Here is a 17,485-nt window from a genome sequence, read left to right as displayed (position 1 = left end):
GAAAGAAAATAAACATTCATGAAATTAGATATGAGTTGAGTTGATATCATGATCAAAGGTCTTTCGTGCATGAAAGAACCAAAGCAAAGCTGCAATAATAAATGTAATCCCTAATACAACACACGCATAATTCATGTTATCCGTTTTAACGGGATCATATATTGGAAAGTTTAACCAAATTATTATAAAGAATGTCCAACAAGCGGCAATAGTATTCATGATCAAACCTAATTTACCTAAACAAAAGTAAGGTAAGTTTTTACCAATAGTGAGATTTGCACTTAATTCCTTATTATCTTCATTAGATTTAAATCTAACATATGGAGATAAGGAGAATTTTGATTTCCAAAGCATGCAAATAATTGGAAAAACATAAGACAAATTAATACAAACCATGGAAGAACCCAATACAGCAGATAAAGCTGTTGAAGAACCAAATATTATGGTTCCCAAAATCAACGTAATTATTGTAATAAAATTGAGTGAATTAACTGGAACTTTAAGCTTAGTATTTAATTTTCCAAAATATGATTTTCCAAATGGTAGACCACCTGCATTAGCAAAGGACCAGACCAACCGTGATCCAGAACAAGCATAACCAATATATGAACCCCAAAATGTAATAATTAATATTAAGACGCCGATTGTAGTTAGAGCTTTTGAATGAAATGCATCATCCATTAACTGTATGATTGGTTGTCCTCCAATAGGTGACGCCATATGATCAGGATTAACTATGCAATACATATAAGCTATAGCAGCTAAGAATGCGGCTATAGCTGAAAAGCAGTTAGCAATAACCATTACCAATGGGATATTTTTCTCTGGTTCAGGTATTTCATTTGTCATATGTGCTGCACCGTCAAAGAAGGTGACCGTTGCTATACTAGGAAGCAATCCAAGGAAAAACACTAAACCGTTAGAAGACCATCCAGTCTCATTCTGTACTTTGAGGAACACGTATTCAACGGAACGTTTAGGGTTTGCCTTAACGAGGAGAGTAATCACAATGAATAATGTACCACCGTTAATAACAAATACTAAGATATAATTGATCATCGGTAATAAAGCTATTCCAAACACATTAATAGCCCATCCAAGAGTTGTAAGTAATACATATATCAAATAATAGTGAAAGTCCTGCGGAATATAATTAGGATTATAAACCTCAGCCAACGCAATGATAAACATTGAAGTAGTATAAGAAACAGCAAAGCAAGCAAAGATCCACCCAGCACATGATAATATTCCAACAAAAAAACTCATCACTTTTTTTAGTCTCTTGGGTGCTAAGCAATATGTCCAATGAACTTGAGCAGATGGGTGAGGGTATGCTGATGCTAATTCGGCCAAGGAGAAACATATCACCAAATCACACCCTACTGCTAATATATAACCATATATTAGAAATGGCGACCCCCCTACACCTACGACAGTACTTAGATACGTTCCAATAGCAATGCTTGAACATATTAAAGAAAACTGAAACGCAATTGTACTCCATAAGCTGAACCGTTTTTCCAAAGCTGTATTGGAATCATAAATGCTGTCATGTTCAATATAATTGCCTTCTATCTCGATAGCTTCTAATTTTGATGACATTTTCCTTAGCTTGACATACCATATATTGTGGATCTGAACTTTATAATATATATAGTATATGCATGTCAAACTCCTTATCAGCGATCTATTAGCGCGATTGACGTATTAGGAAAAACCGCCAAACTATAATTTGATACGATTAGACTTGTAGTAACCCTGCAACTATGCACATTAGACTCATCTGAAATAGAAACATTAGATAAGGGGTTAAGTAGTATAATATATGGCTATATATCCTACTTCAAATTTATTTATATTATCAAAATGCCCCTATGAATGCTACTAATTAGTAGATTCATTTAGTCCTATCTTTTTCTGTGTAATCAAAAATAATTGGCCTCAAGGGAAAAGAGCTTAATTATTTCTTAGCACTTATTTCCCTATAATTATCTGTATTCATGGTAATACCACGTACCATGTTAAAAAGACGATTTTTTTATGAAAAAGATAATATGAAGCTCAAATATAACAGGTAATATACGAGGGGTTTCTAGCTCACTGCATATAACTTCAATTAGCTTGATGATATGTCAAGACGAAAGCTCTCATATTTGAGAGTTTTGTAATTCTACTTCAGAATTGTCAATGTATGACGATAGTTTCTATATAGTTCAACATGTGGCAAGTTAAATACTTCAATTTCGAATGGTTTACCTTTAGAAGTATTTTGTGTTTTTTCGAAGGTTGCATAGAGAATAGTCAAAAGACGAATGACATTTGTTGTTCTGACTCCGGTTTCGGAACAATCTTCCGTCTCGGTCTGTGACAATTTTTAGTCTGAGCTCACGCATCTCCGCAATGTTCATATGTAGTTCCAATTATAACCCTCACAGAAGAATCAAAATTTCGGTGAATTCTGGGGAAAAGTTAAATTCCCGCACCTGACTATGTGAATTTCAAATATGGTAAAATCCATATAGAAATCCTATGAATATGAATCGCGCTTGATGGGGAACATTGTTAAGTGGGTTAATCGGATATGGATTGCTAAGATGGATAATGTATTATTCAAAAAATGAAGACCGACAAGATTAGATAAGAATAATGATTAATATAAATACCATAGTGAAAACCTGTTTGTTTTTGAACAATAATCCTCACTGAATCATATCCATTTTTTATTATAATATATTATGGTTGCAGAACGCAAGAAAGATTATTGCTCTAATGAGGTATTGGAAGTGAATTCCAATATGGACATTGAAGATCAGGGTATAACAACAATTGTTTCTCCTCATACAGGTAAAGTGGTCAATATAACGGACGTGGACGAAGCAATGAAATATGTTGATAACGAAAAGGTGATTGAAATTGACGAAGAGACCAATAGGAAGATTCTTCGTAAAATAGATATGTGCTTGATGCCCATAATGTGTTTGTTATATTGCTTTCAGTTTATGGATAAGTTATCCAATTCTTTCGCTTCTATATTGGGGTTGAGAGAGGATTTGAATATGGTCGGTGACATGTATTCATGGACCGGAACGTCATTTTACCTCGGATATTTGGTTTTTGAATTCCCAGCTTCGATGTTATTGCAGAGGTTCCCTGTTGTCAAGACAGTATCTGTTTTTATTATTATTTGGGGAGTTATATTGTGTTTGCATTCTATTCCACAATATGCGGGTTTCATTGCGTTGAGAACAATATTAGGAATGCTTGAAAGTTCGGTCACCCCTGCATTTGTCATCTTGACAAGTCAGTGGTATAAGAAAGAAGAACAATTTATCAGAACAGCTTTATGGTTTAGTTGTAATGGAATTGGCATGATATTAGGCGCTGGTGCAATTGCATATAATGTTCATGCTGATCAAGCAAAGTATTCTTTGGAAGCGTGGAAGCTTATTTTCATCATAACTGGATGTTTAACAATTTTTTTAGGATTCATTATTATGATTCATTTCCCTGATACACCAACTAAAGCATGGTTTTTAAATGATGAAGAAAAGAGACTCGTTGTAGAAAGAATTAGAACCAATCAGCAAGGGTTTGGAAACAAACGCTTCAAGAAACACCAATTTATTGAAGCACTTATGGATATTAAAACATGGTTGTTCTTTATATTTGCAATTGCAAATAATATACCAAATGGTGGTATAACAAATTTTGGTAGCATTTTATTGACAGGGATGGGTTACTCTCCTGCCGAAGCATTATTGATGCAAATGCCTTCGGGTGCCGTTGAAGTTGTTGGATGTACCTTGTTGGCTTGTGGAGTTTTATTTTATCCCTATCGATTATTTTGGGCATCAGTTGGAAGTGCTATTGTAATTATATCAGAGTGCATGTTGGCATTCAGTTCCAATGTGAAGGTGCAGTATGCTGGCTTTTGTTTATATACATTGTCACCTATTGGATTTATTTGTTTGTTATCTATTATTGCTTCTAATGTGGCGGGCCACACTAAGAAGGTTACAACAAACGCTATTTACTTAGTTGGTTACTGTGTAGGTAATTTAATAGGGCCACAGACATTTATAGACAGGCAGGCACCTGAGTATACAGGTGCTAAAATATCAATTGTGGTGAACGGTTGTGTTTCTTTAGTGGTTCTTATTTTAATATGGTATGCTTATTGGGCGGATAATAAGAAGAGGGACGCCAGATCCAATAATGATAAAATTGTCGAACATCTTGAGTTTTCTGACTTAACTGATAAAGAAAACCCGGCCTTTCGATATGAATTATAGGTGTATTTGATTATTTGCAAACCAAAAAATCAAAAATCAAAATATATCGTCTCATTTTCAAGTCTCCATTGTAACTGTATCTTACTTTATCTTACGTTCATGAACTATAGGGTTATGAGTATCATTCGAAACATTGAAACCCCATTAATAGTGATTATTATCTAATCTGGCATTCATCTTGCGCGACTCAGAGTCACTGGTTTAATGCGTGGGTAATTTTAGATGAAGTAACAGTGAATTTTAGATTTCAACAAAACCTATAAAATGCTATATCAATATTCTACAAAGCCTTTCGATGTAACTACCGTGGAAAATGGAGTAAAGGTTGCAAATATTACCAATGAAGCCCCACATTGTGTCTCTTCCTTACCAATAACTACTACAGATTTTACTGTCTATAATTCAGATCTTTCTTTAATTATAGAAAAGCTTGAAAAGTACGGAGTATGTATAGTTAAGTCTTTGGTAGAAAGGGCGCAATGTGATAGTATTGTCGGAGAATTAGATCCTTATTTCTTTAGAGATAATGCTTGGAATGGATCGCCCTTCCCAAAAGAAACTACAGTGGTCACAAGAAGTGTTTTAAAATCATCTACTTCTGTAGATATTATACTTTGCAATGATATATTTGTACAACTTTCTTCAAAATTTTTGAGTGAATCAAATTATTTTTGGACAGGTAATCAAATTAAGGAAGGAAACAGTTATATACAGCTTAATTCATCAATTACGTACAAGGTAGGGCCTAATGCGAAAGATCAAATGTATCATCGTGAGGACATGATCCATCATAATATCCATAAGGAAAGCACTTCCTATACATATGGCTCAGAAACTCTTCTAGGATTATCTGTCGCCTTGACGGATACCACAAAATATAATGGAGCCACGAGAGTAATTCCGGGATCCCATTTATGGGGGCCAAGTAGGTGTCCGGATACTAATAAGGAAAATGTTTGCTATTTAGAGTTGGAAAAAGGAGATAGTGCATTTATGCTCGGATCTACTTACCATGCTGCAAGTTCAAATTCAACATTAGATGATAGAATCACCTCTTTTTATTTCATGACTAAGAGTTATCTAAAGCAGGAAGAGAATTATTTTTTGGATAAGAACATGGATCAATTTAAGAAATATTCAAATAGAGCCTTGAAATTACTTGGCTTAGACTTGAGTGAACCTTTTTGTGGACATATGGATTATCAAAACCCTATTACATTATTGACAAGCCAGTCAAATTTTGACGAATCGGGTATTAAATTAAGTAATAATAATTACACAGAAACAATATATCCCATATTTAGATAATGGTGCCATACAATTTTATAGAATAGAAAAGAATTGAATATTTTGAATTTAGAATAAAATTTATAGCCCGCTATAGAAACCTTATACATCCTGGTGGACAGATCTTTCATTGACAAATTTATTAGTAAGCTCAATAACATGTCTTTGTCTTGCTACTTCTACCTCCTCTATTTTTTCATCTTCATCATTATAATTTCCAACGGAAACTTTTCTTGGATTTTTTGCTTCAAATATTTTTTCTAACTCTTCAAGAGATTTATGTCTAGTCTCAACGAAAAAGAAATAAATAATAGCAAATTCAAATATATCCCAGAAGACGAAAAAAACGTAATACCAATATCCTATATTTTCCATAGCTTTGGGAGCTGAAAACTGGTTGACAAATGATGCGATACCCGAGGTAAGGTACACAACAATCATGCTACGCGACCTTAAAATATTCGATGAAACTTCAGAAGGGTAAATTGGTTGCATAGGTGTGAATGCAAATGAAAAAATTACACCAAAAAGGTATATAAAAACAAGTGTACCTGTTGAAGCGCCATTTGTTGGTGTGATATTGTATCTGGCTGTACATATAGCGAGACCCGATAACATCAACGATGAACCAAGAGTAGAAAACATGAACATTTTTCTTCTACCCACCTTATCGTGTGAAAATGACCCTAATATGGAGGCAAACCAACAAACAAGAGAGTAAATACCATTCATGAGTACATTAGTTGAAGCTGAAGTCATACCAACTTTGTTGAGCATTGTTGGAAGATAGTAAGATGCAACATTATTTCCTGAGAATTGTCCAAACCATGCCATTGCAATAACCAATCCGAGTCTGTATCTATCAGAACGTTTTGTGACTAAAGGTCTCATGTCAAGGACCTTAATAGGATCAGAAAGTTTCACATCATTAAAGGAGTCAATCATTTCTGCTATTTCAAGATCTACCAATGGGTGAGTTTCATCACCGTTACAGTGGTACTTGGCGATAATTTTTCTAGCCTCATCAACTCTGTGAACTCCAACCAACCATCTAGGAGATTCAGGAATAAACCAGCCAAATAATACCACTATACCAGGAAAAATTATTTGCAACCAGAGAGGAAGTTTGAATGATTTGGTAGAACCACGATAATTTAAATCTGCGCCATAAGCCGTGAATGCAGCTACAAGGGACCCCACATACCAAAGAGTATTGTAAAGACCAGCAACAGTACCTCTGAGATGTGAGGGAGCAATTTCAACACAATAAGCTGGAGCAGCGGCAACGGCAATAGTAGTACACATAGAAAGAAAAAATCTACCACCGATTAACGTTTTCGTATCTTTTGCAACTGCAGTAATCACCGCGCCAATACAAGCACCAATACAGCCTGTGAGAATTGCGACCTTCCTTCCCTTCCAGTCCATCAAGGAACAAAAAAAAGCTCCAACTATTTGTCCAATGTAATATATAGAGACAATAAGACCAGTGCCAGTTGAACTCATATCCAAATTGTAATACTCAAGGTAGTCTGGCAATGTATAAATACTACCCATTAAACTACCATCGAATCCATTCATGGTAGAACAGAAATAAACAATTAGGCAGCAACAATAAAGTGGTATCAATTGTCTACTGAGTAACTTAGGGCGCTCCACTTCTGAAACTTCAACAGGTTTCCCATCAACATCTAACGAAGGGATCGATTGAATACCAATTTCAACATTCTTTTCGTCTTTTCTATGTTCTACGTGCTCAATATCAGGCTTCTCTTTGTTCATTTTAATTTATTAATCTTTAGCACTTACCTTTTATGTACAGTTGCAAAAATCGTAACCCAGGCGTCCCTTCTGCTTGATTTTATATACATTCGTATATTTCGGTGATCAAAAATGTAATCATTCATTCGATTCCCAAAAATTCAATTAACCTAGGAGTTTTTGCTACATCTAATTTATCTTACGTGTTTGAAAAGAAATCGTACTTAGCGGCTGCATTTAGTACGTCAGTCCGCTCAATCTCCGCGTTCAATCACTTATTTTAATGCGAACGAAAGGCTCATACGGAAAAGATGCCTATTGTGGCAAGTAAAGGAACCACGTTACAGTGAAACAGTGAACAACCCCCCACATTTCATACCATAGTTACGTAAATAACAATAAAAGGTTACAATTAGGAAACTTGGCATTTAAAAATAACCACTATCATATATGAATTATGGGGTGACCCCGCGAAATTAAAATAAACAGAACCTACCTCAGAAGATGTTGTGAATTTGAGTACAACCTTGATTTATCCCAGCAATTACTAAGTTGTACCGTGAAAGCTTCCATATGTTCCCACTCCAGAGAGATATAAAAGATTTTAGATTAATAGTGTTCGAATTGCTTGATTTAACAAGCATCCAAATTGATATTTATATTGTTTAATCCTTTTAAGAAGTAATAGATATATACTCGACATGACAGATTATACAGCCGAGACACTAGAGTCATTACTTTCAAACCCAAGTATTGTCGAGATAAATAGACTTGATTCAAGAGCTTATTATTTACCGAGTGACTCAACATTGCGTCTTAATGGAAATTGGGATTTCAATTATTCGCAGTCCCCATTGGAGGCACCTTTGCCTAATGACGAAATTACAGAGTTTCCTAGTAAATTGACTGTTCCGGGTCATTGGCAACTTCAGGGGTATGGAAAACCACACTATACCAATATTGTTTTCCCATTTGCGGTAGATCCACCAAATCCTCCTTCACAAAACCCTACTGGTACTTACCGCCGTAGCTTTGTTGTTCCAGAAGATTGGAAATCGAAACCTTTTTTATTTAGGCTTCGCTTCGAAGGTGTTGATAATTCATTTCATATATTTCTTAACGGTAAATTGGTTGGCTATAATGAAGGTAGCAGAAATGCATCCGAATTTGATGTCACTAGTGATATCCTATTGGATGATGTGAATGTTTTATGGGTCAGGGTTTACCAGTGGTCTTCTTCCTCATATATTGAAGACCAAGATCAATGGTGGTTGAGTGGTATTTTCAGAGATGTCTACTTATTAGGGTTCGATAAAACCGGATTCATTGAGGACTTCAATATTGTTACCGATTTAGACGAGACGTATCTGAATTCAACATTGAAAATTATCCTGAGAATAAACTTCAATAACTTTAATTCTAGATTGCGTGTTTTACTAAAGCATGATGAAAAGAAAATAATAAATCAGTGCTTTGATTTAAAAGGCTCGAATTTTAATATGTCCTTCAAAGTACAAAATCCACTCAAATGGACTGCGGAATCTCCAAACCTTTATAAGCTTGAATTATCTGTTTTGGTTGATAATGAAGTTACTAATAAATTAGAGCAAGACGTGGGGTTTCGTAAAGTAGAAATAAAAAATGGAACATTAAGGGTAAATGGTAAATCTATATTAATAAGGGGAGTCAATAGACATGATCATCATCCTCAGCTCGGCAGAGCCGTACCGTTAGAATATATCAAGCGTGATTTATATATAATGAAAAAACATAACATCAATGCAATTCGTACATCGCATTATCCAAATCATCCAAAATTTTATGAATTAGCTAACCGCATAGGATTTTGGGTTCTTGATGAAGCCGATTTAGAATGCCATGGATTTTTTGAAGCAGTAAGAAAACCCGTTGGGGGCAATGACGACGCTGAATATGATGAAGAAAAATTACGCTTATTCAAATTGGCAAATAAGTTTACCTCCGACAATAAAGACTGGGAAAAAGCCTATGTTGATAGAGCATACCAGTTAGTAAAGAGGGATTTCAATCAGCCTTGTGTATTTTTATGGTCGCTTGGAAACGAAGCCTTCTATGGCTGTAACCATAAATCAATGGTTGCGAAAATCAGGGAATTAGACACTTCGCGCCCCATTCATTATGAAGGAGATCTTGAAGCAGAATCTGCAGACTTATATAGCAGGATGTACCCGCTGTTCCAGACCCTTGATAAATTTGTAAATCAATCTGAGAAACCATTGATTCTTTGTGAATATGGTCATGCAATGGGAAATAGCCCTGGTCTTTTAAGGCAATATCAGGATTATTTTTACAAATATGATCAGCTCCAGGGAGGATTTATTTGGGAGTGGGCAAATCATGGACTACTTGTAAACAAAAATGGTTACGACGTTTATTATTATGGTGGAGACTTCGGTGAATATCCTCATGATGGAGTTTTTATTATGGATGGGCTTTTAGATTCTCAACATAACCCGACTCCTGGACTAATTGAATATTCCAAAGTTATCGAGCCTATTATTATTAAAATCGACAAACATAAAATAAGTATCACTAACAAGTTTGATTTTATTGATTTGGATAATTATGCTGCTACATATGAAGTAGTTAATTACTCAGAATTAGATAAAACATTAATCAAATCCGGAGAGTTAAATTTACCTAAGGTTAATGCACAAGAAACGGTTGAAATATCATTACCAGAATATCCACAAAATATTTCAATTGGTAAAGACCTCTTAGAAGTTAAGTTTAAAACAATAAAGCTGACAGAAGCAGTTGAAAGTGGACACGTTGTATCATGGGCACAGTATGAATTGGAAACCTTTCCAAAGAAATCGGTTCGTCAAACTTACAATAGGAATTTGGTGGAGTTTCTTGAAGATAAATCCAAGTTTCAAATTAAAAGTTCAAACATAAATTTTTCATTTGACAAAATTTCTGGGTCTATTTCAAATTGGAAAAATGGTACAAAAAATCTAATTTCAGAGGGTATTAATGGATTAAGTTTCTGGAGACCAAGTATAAATAATGATGCGCCCGTGGACGAGCCATATTGGCGTCAATTTGGTCTTGATCATATGCAATGCAATATCAGAAATATTCACATAGATAGGTTTCCTGATTCCGAACGGATCGCTTTAATTAAAGTGGAGTCCTTGATTTCACCGCCAATTTTATCTTGGGGATTTAAAACTATTCAAGAATATTCAATTTATGCAAATGAGATAAAAATTTATACAAATTTGACACCAGAAGGATTTCAGGATATATGTATCCCTAAAACCATTCCGAGATTGGGATATGAATTTGAAATCAATGATGACTTAGGAAAACATGTCAAATGGTTTGGGAGAGGACCTGGTGAAAGTTATAGCGACAAAAAAGAATCGCAAAGGATCGATATCCATAGGTTACCATTTGAAAAACTTGACTATTCGTACGAATATCCACAGGAAAATGGTAATCATGAAGAAACTGAATGGTTACTATTAGAAGATGAGCATGAATCGGGACTTTATGTTACAATGGAAGGGAAAAAATTCGGGTTTAAAGCATCAGACGAGTATAATGTTCAAGAAGCCAAACATCCTCACGAAATAAAGCGTGGTTCGAGATATTTTAGGATCGATTACAAGCAACATGGAGTTGGTACAGGAGCATGTGGGCCAAGGGTTCTAGATGAGTTTGAATTCAAAATTTCCAAAGAAGACCCAATTATTTTTTCAGTTAATTTGAAAAGTTTGAAATAAGCAATACATCAACGAAATACTCATAATTTGTATCTGAAACTAACATTTTACATTAAGAATTTCTTATAATATAAGTAGGTTTATTTAGAAAGTTATATTAATATTTGTAATTAAAAATGCTAGAAATCGGTATCATGCAAAAGGGAAGTAAAGATGTCATAATTAAAAATCTTTGAGCTTAATCAATCCAATTTTGTATTATTGATTTATCCTCACAATATTGTTCTGCCAAAGAGGTCGCACATCTCCCTAACAATTCGTTCTCGAGCTCAGCATTATTACCAGCATAATATTCTTTTATTCTGGCTATCGATTGAGATCCTTGACCTTTTTTCTCACTACTCAAAGCCTTCAATATGTGTTGCCAAAACCCCTTTATATGGACGATTTTGTTCGTTCTATCTGCCTCAGAAAAGGTGACCCCCATAAAATCATCTTCAACTGTAGAATCCGAGCTTAAAACATGATCCCAATAGGCAATACTGTTCGGAATCAACACATTCTTCCCATCTTTACATATAGCAAGATTATCAGTCCATGGTTCTGCAACAACATTAAAGTCCATCAACGAGCTTACATAATCCAATGTGAATTCACCTGTTTCTAAATTTTTCGAGACTATGAAAGCATGCGGTCTATAAATTTCCTTCAAACATCCGCATTCGCTATTATGAGACCTTGCAATACCAAACCAGTATCTCCTAAAGAATAGATGTTTTGGTAAAAGGTCTGACGGTATTGGAACGAGGTTAGTCCCTCCCCTCAATGCACCAACATGCTTTGACTCGTCTGCTTTAGAATCTATAAAATTAGGTCCAGTAACCTTATCACACACACCATCAGAAAGTCCACACTTGATGACACGAAGAGGATTGAAGTTGTATATGAAATAAATATTGTCTGGATCGTTATCATCAAAAAATGGGGCCCAATTTTTCTCACGAAATCTTGGCTTTAAGTCTCTTAACGATAGTCTAATGGTATCATTACCATTAAAAGGTCTATAGAAATGCATAGCTCTTCTCCATTTGATCTCGGTACGACGCATGTTAAAAATAATAACAGGCTCTTCTTCTAATTCACCTTCATCGTTAATAAATCTTCTTAAAACAACGCGGGGATCTTCAGGACCCATTACAGAAAACTTGTTTTTTGGATTTTGATCTATATCAATTTTAACAAGTCCGGGATATTGAAGCACTGTACCATCAGCTAGTGAAATATTGAAGTCAGTTAATTCATTCCAATCACGGTCAAAAATTTGAACATCTATTAGACTGATAGTGGGTCTACTTCTTGCGCTCTCATGGGCATAAACTATTCTGTTAACAAAAAAGTGAACTTCATACTTGGATAGCCAAACACTGCTTCCACAGAATCTTGCCCATTTTTTTTTAAGGATATCTTCTTCAGATTCATCATCATTATCCAAAAAGCAGTTTTTCGCTATTGGATATTCGGATTTGGCCAATTCAAGTGCTTGGTTTCTCACTCTTCTTAAATCACCTTCAACGGAAACTGCTTGGCTTGAAGACATCTTATCACTGAATTGCACAGCATTACATTCAAAATCTTCCGTGGATTCGAATTGTACTTTTTCTTCTATGAAAGAGTACCCAGGAACATTGAATTCAGAGTACTTTAACCCTATAATATGCAGCGTTAAGGGTGATAAATGGAAATCCGATCCTAAATATGTCAGGGTGGCTAAAAGTCCAGCAGATAAGTAAACCCAGACATATATATTAAGGAATATCAAAAATCCCCCAAAAATGGTATAGAATAACTTAGTCCTTGAATGTAAACTTCTTATGCCTTGCGTCTTGACGGATTTCCATATGCTAAATCTATTGAAATAATATATTGTTCCAAATGCTAAGGCTAGAGTTAATGAGCCGTAAACAAAGGGGTCTTTTGTAAACTCAAAATTTATATGATCAGTAATCATAATGACTCTCTTTAATGCTTAGGATAAAATGAAACTAAACCAAGCCATTTGATGGACATTGAAAATCTATCAAAATGATGAAGTTGCCTGCTTTTTACTATGCGCCTCGTTTTTCGAATACTGCACATAAGGTATCCAATGAGCCTTTCAAAAAAGTTTTGAACCCTAAAACGAAAGATAAGAGATAGATATTCATCGTAGATCATAGAAAAGGCTGACGACTATAATTTTATTCAAAGGTATCTCTTTAAACCCCAACGTGTAGACAGAATAAAGTGCATTCAACGTGTGGAAGACCCTTTGTGCTCAGCCCTCGTGGGCTTAATAATTGATTCAATTAATCCGACTCACAAGGTTAGTTGCGAAAAGTCGTTCAAAAACCAAATATGATATTATCAAAACGGCTGAGCTAGTATTGCTCTATCAGCTAATTACTTCCAATTCTCGCGAATAAATTCGTAATTTTCGCTGGAGTTGGTGCGAACTCAACAAAATAATGTATTATTGAGATACTTTTTCAACCACAGAGCAACCGCTTAAATTATCGTTCATTTATGTTTCTTGAAGATGAAAGATCCTCTTGAAATTTAAACTCAGCAAAATATTGATAATCGACATTTTTGTTGAAGTTTCTTTGTTTTGTTATCTAGACATAGCTACACATGACAGATCACGTGAAACAAGCCAATCAAAAAGAAGTAAAAGATTATTACTGAGAAATATCTGGCATAATATGTAATGTATATCCTGATTTAACAAATGGTACATGTACATGTTACTGATATCCATATATATGAAGAAGAAATTACTAATAATAAGAATAAGTAGAATGATATTACAACTAAAAATAAGTAGAATAATATAATATTTCACAAGCATAGTTTATTGTGAAGTTAATCCCATCAAAAGAAATGACTGAATTGCTGATTAAATAGAAATGGTAATTTATTTGTAGGTACCGCATTATTCTTCGGCTACTCGTATCGCCTACTTCATCCGTTGATTTCCCCTATTTTACCCGAAAGTTGATCTGGTGTATTCGTACTCAATTTACCAAGATCTTGTATTATATCAAGATAGTGCAAGTATATGTTTAGCTTTGATTACACGATGAATGAAAATTACAATTGTACAGAATTATATAGAGTAAAAAAGGAAATTGTCGCTTATGTCGCTTGTTGTGCTTCAGGAGAAGATATTATTCTCTCCGGGCCACTAGTTACCTACTTTTTCCGCATAGTGGTCTGATTTTTTATACCGAGTCCACCAATAATAATGCATGATTTGTAACTTATGCAATTATAATCATGTGGATTTTGCATATTGTACGACGAGCGAAATGCCCATATGCGAGATGAAATCTATATAAATTGGCAGCTGGTACGATTCTCTATTGCACCTAGGAATATTAACCAGACAAACAAAATGAAAATTGACACTCCAGTAATTTACCACATTAGAGAATTAACTCCTCGTGAAAAGGAATTAGTTAAAGCATCCGTTCCAATTCTCGAACAATCAGGCGAAGTATTGACTTCCAAGTTTTACAATCATATGCTCACTGATTTTCCAGAGGTTAGGCCTTTCTTCAATGAATCTCATCAAAAGACCTTGAAGCAACCTAAAATTTTGGCGTTTGCTTTGTTGAATTACGCTAAGAACATCGATGACTTGGCTCCATTAACAGCATTCGTAAACCAAATAGTTGTGAAGCATGTAGGTTTACAAGTTAAACCAGAGCATTATCCTATTGTTGGTAAATGTATTTTAGATACGATGAGTGAGTTATTGGGTCCCGATATTGCGACAGAAGAATTCTTAACTGCTTGGGCAACTGCTTATGGTAACTTAGCCCAGATCTTAATTAATGCTGAAGCTGAGAAATATAGAACAATGGAATGGGATGGCTTTCGTGATTTCAAAATTTCACGTATCGAGAATGAATCGAAAGACGTCAAGTCCATTTATTTCAAACCTGCAGATGGGGGGAAAATTGCTATGCCAAAGAGAGGGCAATATGTTTGCATTAGATTCAAGTTACCAAACTCAGAAACAGAGAAGAGTAGGGAATATTCTCTTTCGCAATATCCAAGCTCCGATGAATATCGTATTTCTGTTCGTCTAGTTGAGGGTGGTCAGATTTCCCCTTTTATACATAACGGTTTGCAAGTCGGTTCTACTATCCATGTTAGCCCTCCAGCGGGCCAGTTCATATATCGTGAATCTGATGTTGCTAAGCCAGTGGCCTTATTCGTTGGAGGTATTGGTATTACCCCATTAGTTTCAATGACTGAAAAAGCTTTAGAAAGCGGTCGTCAAGTCTACATGCTCAACTCCAATAGACAAATTGAAACAAGGCCTTTTACCCAGTGGTTACAAAGTTTGAAGAAAAAATATGGCGATAAATTCAAGTTGATAGAATTTATCTCCAATGAATCCGATAAAAGTATTCAAGCTATTGATAAATTAGAAACTCGTAGACTAGAAACTCAAGATTTTGAATTTGTTAAGCCAGAATTTGATTATTATATGTTAGGACCTAACCCTTACATGAAATTTGTTAAGGAGGAATTGTTAAGGAGGGGCGTTGAAGAGTCGGAAATCGCTTCTGAATTTTTTGGTCCTATCGAAGTGTAATGAAAGCACGCTATAAGATTAGTTACATTTATATAGTTATTTTACTCATGAATGAATGTTATTAAAAATTTGATGTAGTCTTAGTCGATTTTTGATCTGAAGGTAACTCGGGTTGGTTCTTAAATGAAAATACAGCGTGTTAAGAAATCAATATATACGAGAGAGAGTGGAGTTTGGGGGGCTTTTATCTCCACATATGATGGAACTCTTTCTCAATGTCCAATATATCACTATATAGAGAGCAATTGTGACATATACAACAGATACATAATTCATGGAATCTGCTGCTACTGGTAGAACATAGGGAAATGATAGAAATATTAGACAAAATAATGTCCAGATTAGGGTCATAATATTAGAAATCAAGCCTATTTTTCCCAACCAAAAGTAGCCCTCCTTCACCTGATGTCTACCTCTGGCTAATAAACATGCCGTTGGGATAGAGTAGGATATTAAAAGCAACGTTATACACGCCGTAATTATGGCATTAAATGCTGTACTAGAAGCAAGAAATATACAACCGATAATGCCTATCCAAAAATTGGATATCAAGTGTGCATTTATTGGGAGTCTTGATTTTTGATTTATGATCCGCCAATATTTTGACCCTGGTAAACCTCTATCACGAGAAAATGACCAGCAAATCCTTGCTTGCCATGTGTTAGCAACAATATTGCAAAGAAATCCAGTAGTTATGCATAAACTCTGAAGTACAATCGCAGCTGATTTGCTTTTGGTAGATTGGTGGAAAATTTCTAATATTGGCAATATTGCTTCAACTACCTTATTCGGGTCGCTAATACAGAAAAACATTGAAATAGAATATATGAATGCAGTGACAAAGCCTAAGACAACAGTACCCAATATCGCACGAGGTATGAGGATTCTGGATCTAGAAATGCCTAACTCATCTACCATATGTGTTGCAGAATCAATGCCCACGTAGGACCAAAGTGGATTTACTAAGCCCACGATAAAGCCTATTCCTGGACTTTTCCAACCTGTTGCATTATCAAATTCTTTGAAAACAAAGTTAGCCAGCTGATAAGCACCACTGGAACATGATAAACAGGCGACTAATGTGATAGCAAATGTAAATATTGATACGTATAAGGCTGAGGATGTAAATAATGGCAAGTATCTATCCCACAAATTGAATATTGATACGAATAAATTTAGGATTTCGTAAGTCACAAAAATATGCCAGCGTTTTAAGTTGAAAGTTGGATGGCATAGGTCGTATATAGCCATTATACTTGTTGCAAGGCCAGAAGTAATTGATGCGTTAGTAAATAAGGCACCTGCATAGCTTAAACAGCCACAGCTATAAGATAGGAATCGTTTATGCTTATTGGGAGCTAAGCATAAAGTCCAATAATATTGTCCACCAGAATTTGGGAAAACAGATACCAATTCAGACAATGTGATTGCAACAGCTAAGTTGAAAATAAAACCAATTAGAAGCCCATAGACAATTAATGTTGGTCCTCCAGAAGATATTCCAGTTGCAAGAGAAGAAGATATCCCAAGCCAAGAATTAGTTAACCCAAAACTGATGCCGAATAGTGACCACCATGTGAAGTTTGTAGATAATTCAGTTTGGTTTTCATCAATCTCAACTTCGTTTGAAGTTTCAAATGCAATATTTTTTGATAACTCCATATCAGATTATGAAGAGTGTGATAAAATTTCCTTAGGCCATAATGAAATATATTTTTACAAGCAATATTGAACTTATTTATAGGAATTTGCAGTGTGAGTAAAAGTTTAAATTTATTATGATGACTATG

The 17,485-nt window shown here is 35.0% G+C and overlaps 8 protein-coding genes across 8 annotated transcripts; 4 read left to right on the top strand and 4 right to left on the bottom strand.

The window, feature by feature from the left end:
* Positions 1–24: 24 nt before the first annotated feature.
* Positions 25–1,602, bottom strand: HNM4 (Hnm4p; the record flags this gene model as incomplete). Its single annotated transcript, XM_015610658.1, has 1 exon — positions 25–1,602. The coding sequence occupies one exon, from the start codon at positions 1,600–1,602 to the stop codon at positions 25–27; it is 1,578 nt and encodes a 525-aa protein (XP_015468561.1).
* Positions 1,603–2,735: 1,133 nt separating this feature from the next.
* AC631_01827 (allantoate permease family MFS transporter) lies at positions 2,736–4,292 on the top strand (the record flags this gene model as incomplete). Its single annotated transcript, XM_015610657.1, has 1 exon — positions 2,736–4,292. One exon carries the CDS (start codon positions 2,736–2,738, stop codon positions 4,290–4,292), a length of 1,557 nt encoding a protein of 518 aa, XP_015468560.1.
* Positions 4,293–4,556: 264 nt separating this feature from the next.
* AC631_01826 (uncharacterized protein) lies at positions 4,557–5,600 on the top strand (the record flags this gene model as incomplete). Its single annotated transcript, XM_015610656.1, has 1 exon — positions 4,557–5,600. The coding sequence occupies one exon, from the start codon at positions 4,557–4,559 to the stop codon at positions 5,598–5,600; it is 1,044 nt and encodes a 347-aa protein (XP_015468559.1).
* An 81-nt stretch (positions 5,601–5,681) lies between these two features.
* Positions 5,682–7,361, bottom strand: AC631_01825 (uncharacterized protein; the record flags this gene model as incomplete). The annotated part of the gene is made up of 1 exon (XM_015610655.1): positions 5,682–7,361. The coding sequence occupies one exon, from the start codon at positions 7,359–7,361 to the stop codon at positions 5,682–5,684; it is 1,680 nt and encodes a 559-aa protein (XP_015468558.1).
* A 680-nt stretch (positions 7,362–8,041) lies between these two features.
* Positions 8,042–11,110, top strand: AC631_01824 (uncharacterized protein; the record flags this gene model as incomplete). The annotated part of the gene is made up of 1 exon (XM_015610654.1): positions 8,042–11,110. One exon carries the CDS (start codon positions 8,042–8,044, stop codon positions 11,108–11,110), a length of 3,069 nt encoding a protein of 1,022 aa, XP_015468557.1.
* A 178-nt stretch (positions 11,111–11,288) lies between these two features.
* AC631_01823 (uncharacterized protein) lies at positions 11,289–13,058 on the bottom strand (the record flags this gene model as incomplete). Its single annotated transcript, XM_015610653.1, has 1 exon — positions 11,289–13,058. One exon carries the CDS (start codon positions 13,056–13,058, stop codon positions 11,289–11,291), a length of 1,770 nt encoding a protein of 589 aa, XP_015468556.1.
* A 1,425-nt stretch (positions 13,059–14,483) lies between these two features.
* On the top strand, positions 14,484–15,695 carry YHB1 (Yhb1p; the record flags this gene model as incomplete). The annotated part of the gene is made up of 1 exon (XM_015610652.1): positions 14,484–15,695. The coding sequence occupies one exon, from the start codon at positions 14,484–14,486 to the stop codon at positions 15,693–15,695; it is 1,212 nt and encodes a 403-aa protein (XP_015468555.1).
* A 147-nt stretch (positions 15,696–15,842) lies between these two features.
* Positions 15,843–17,357, bottom strand: HNM3 (Hnm3p; the record flags this gene model as incomplete). Its single annotated transcript, XM_015610651.1, has 1 exon — positions 15,843–17,357. The coding sequence occupies one exon, from the start codon at positions 17,355–17,357 to the stop codon at positions 15,843–15,845; it is 1,515 nt and encodes a 504-aa protein (XP_015468554.1).
* Positions 17,358–17,485: the final 128 nt, after the last annotated feature.

This window comes from Debaryomyces fabryi (genome assembly GCF_001447935.2).
Source record: "Debaryomyces fabryi strain CBS 789 chromosome Unknown contig00027, whole genome shotgun sequence".
NCBI lineage: Eukaryota > Fungi > Ascomycota > Pichiomycetes > Serinales > Debaryomycetaceae > Debaryomyces > Debaryomyces fabryi.
The sequence above is the reverse complement of the archived record's forward strand: the minus strand, read 5'-3'. Positions and strand labels throughout refer to the sequence as shown.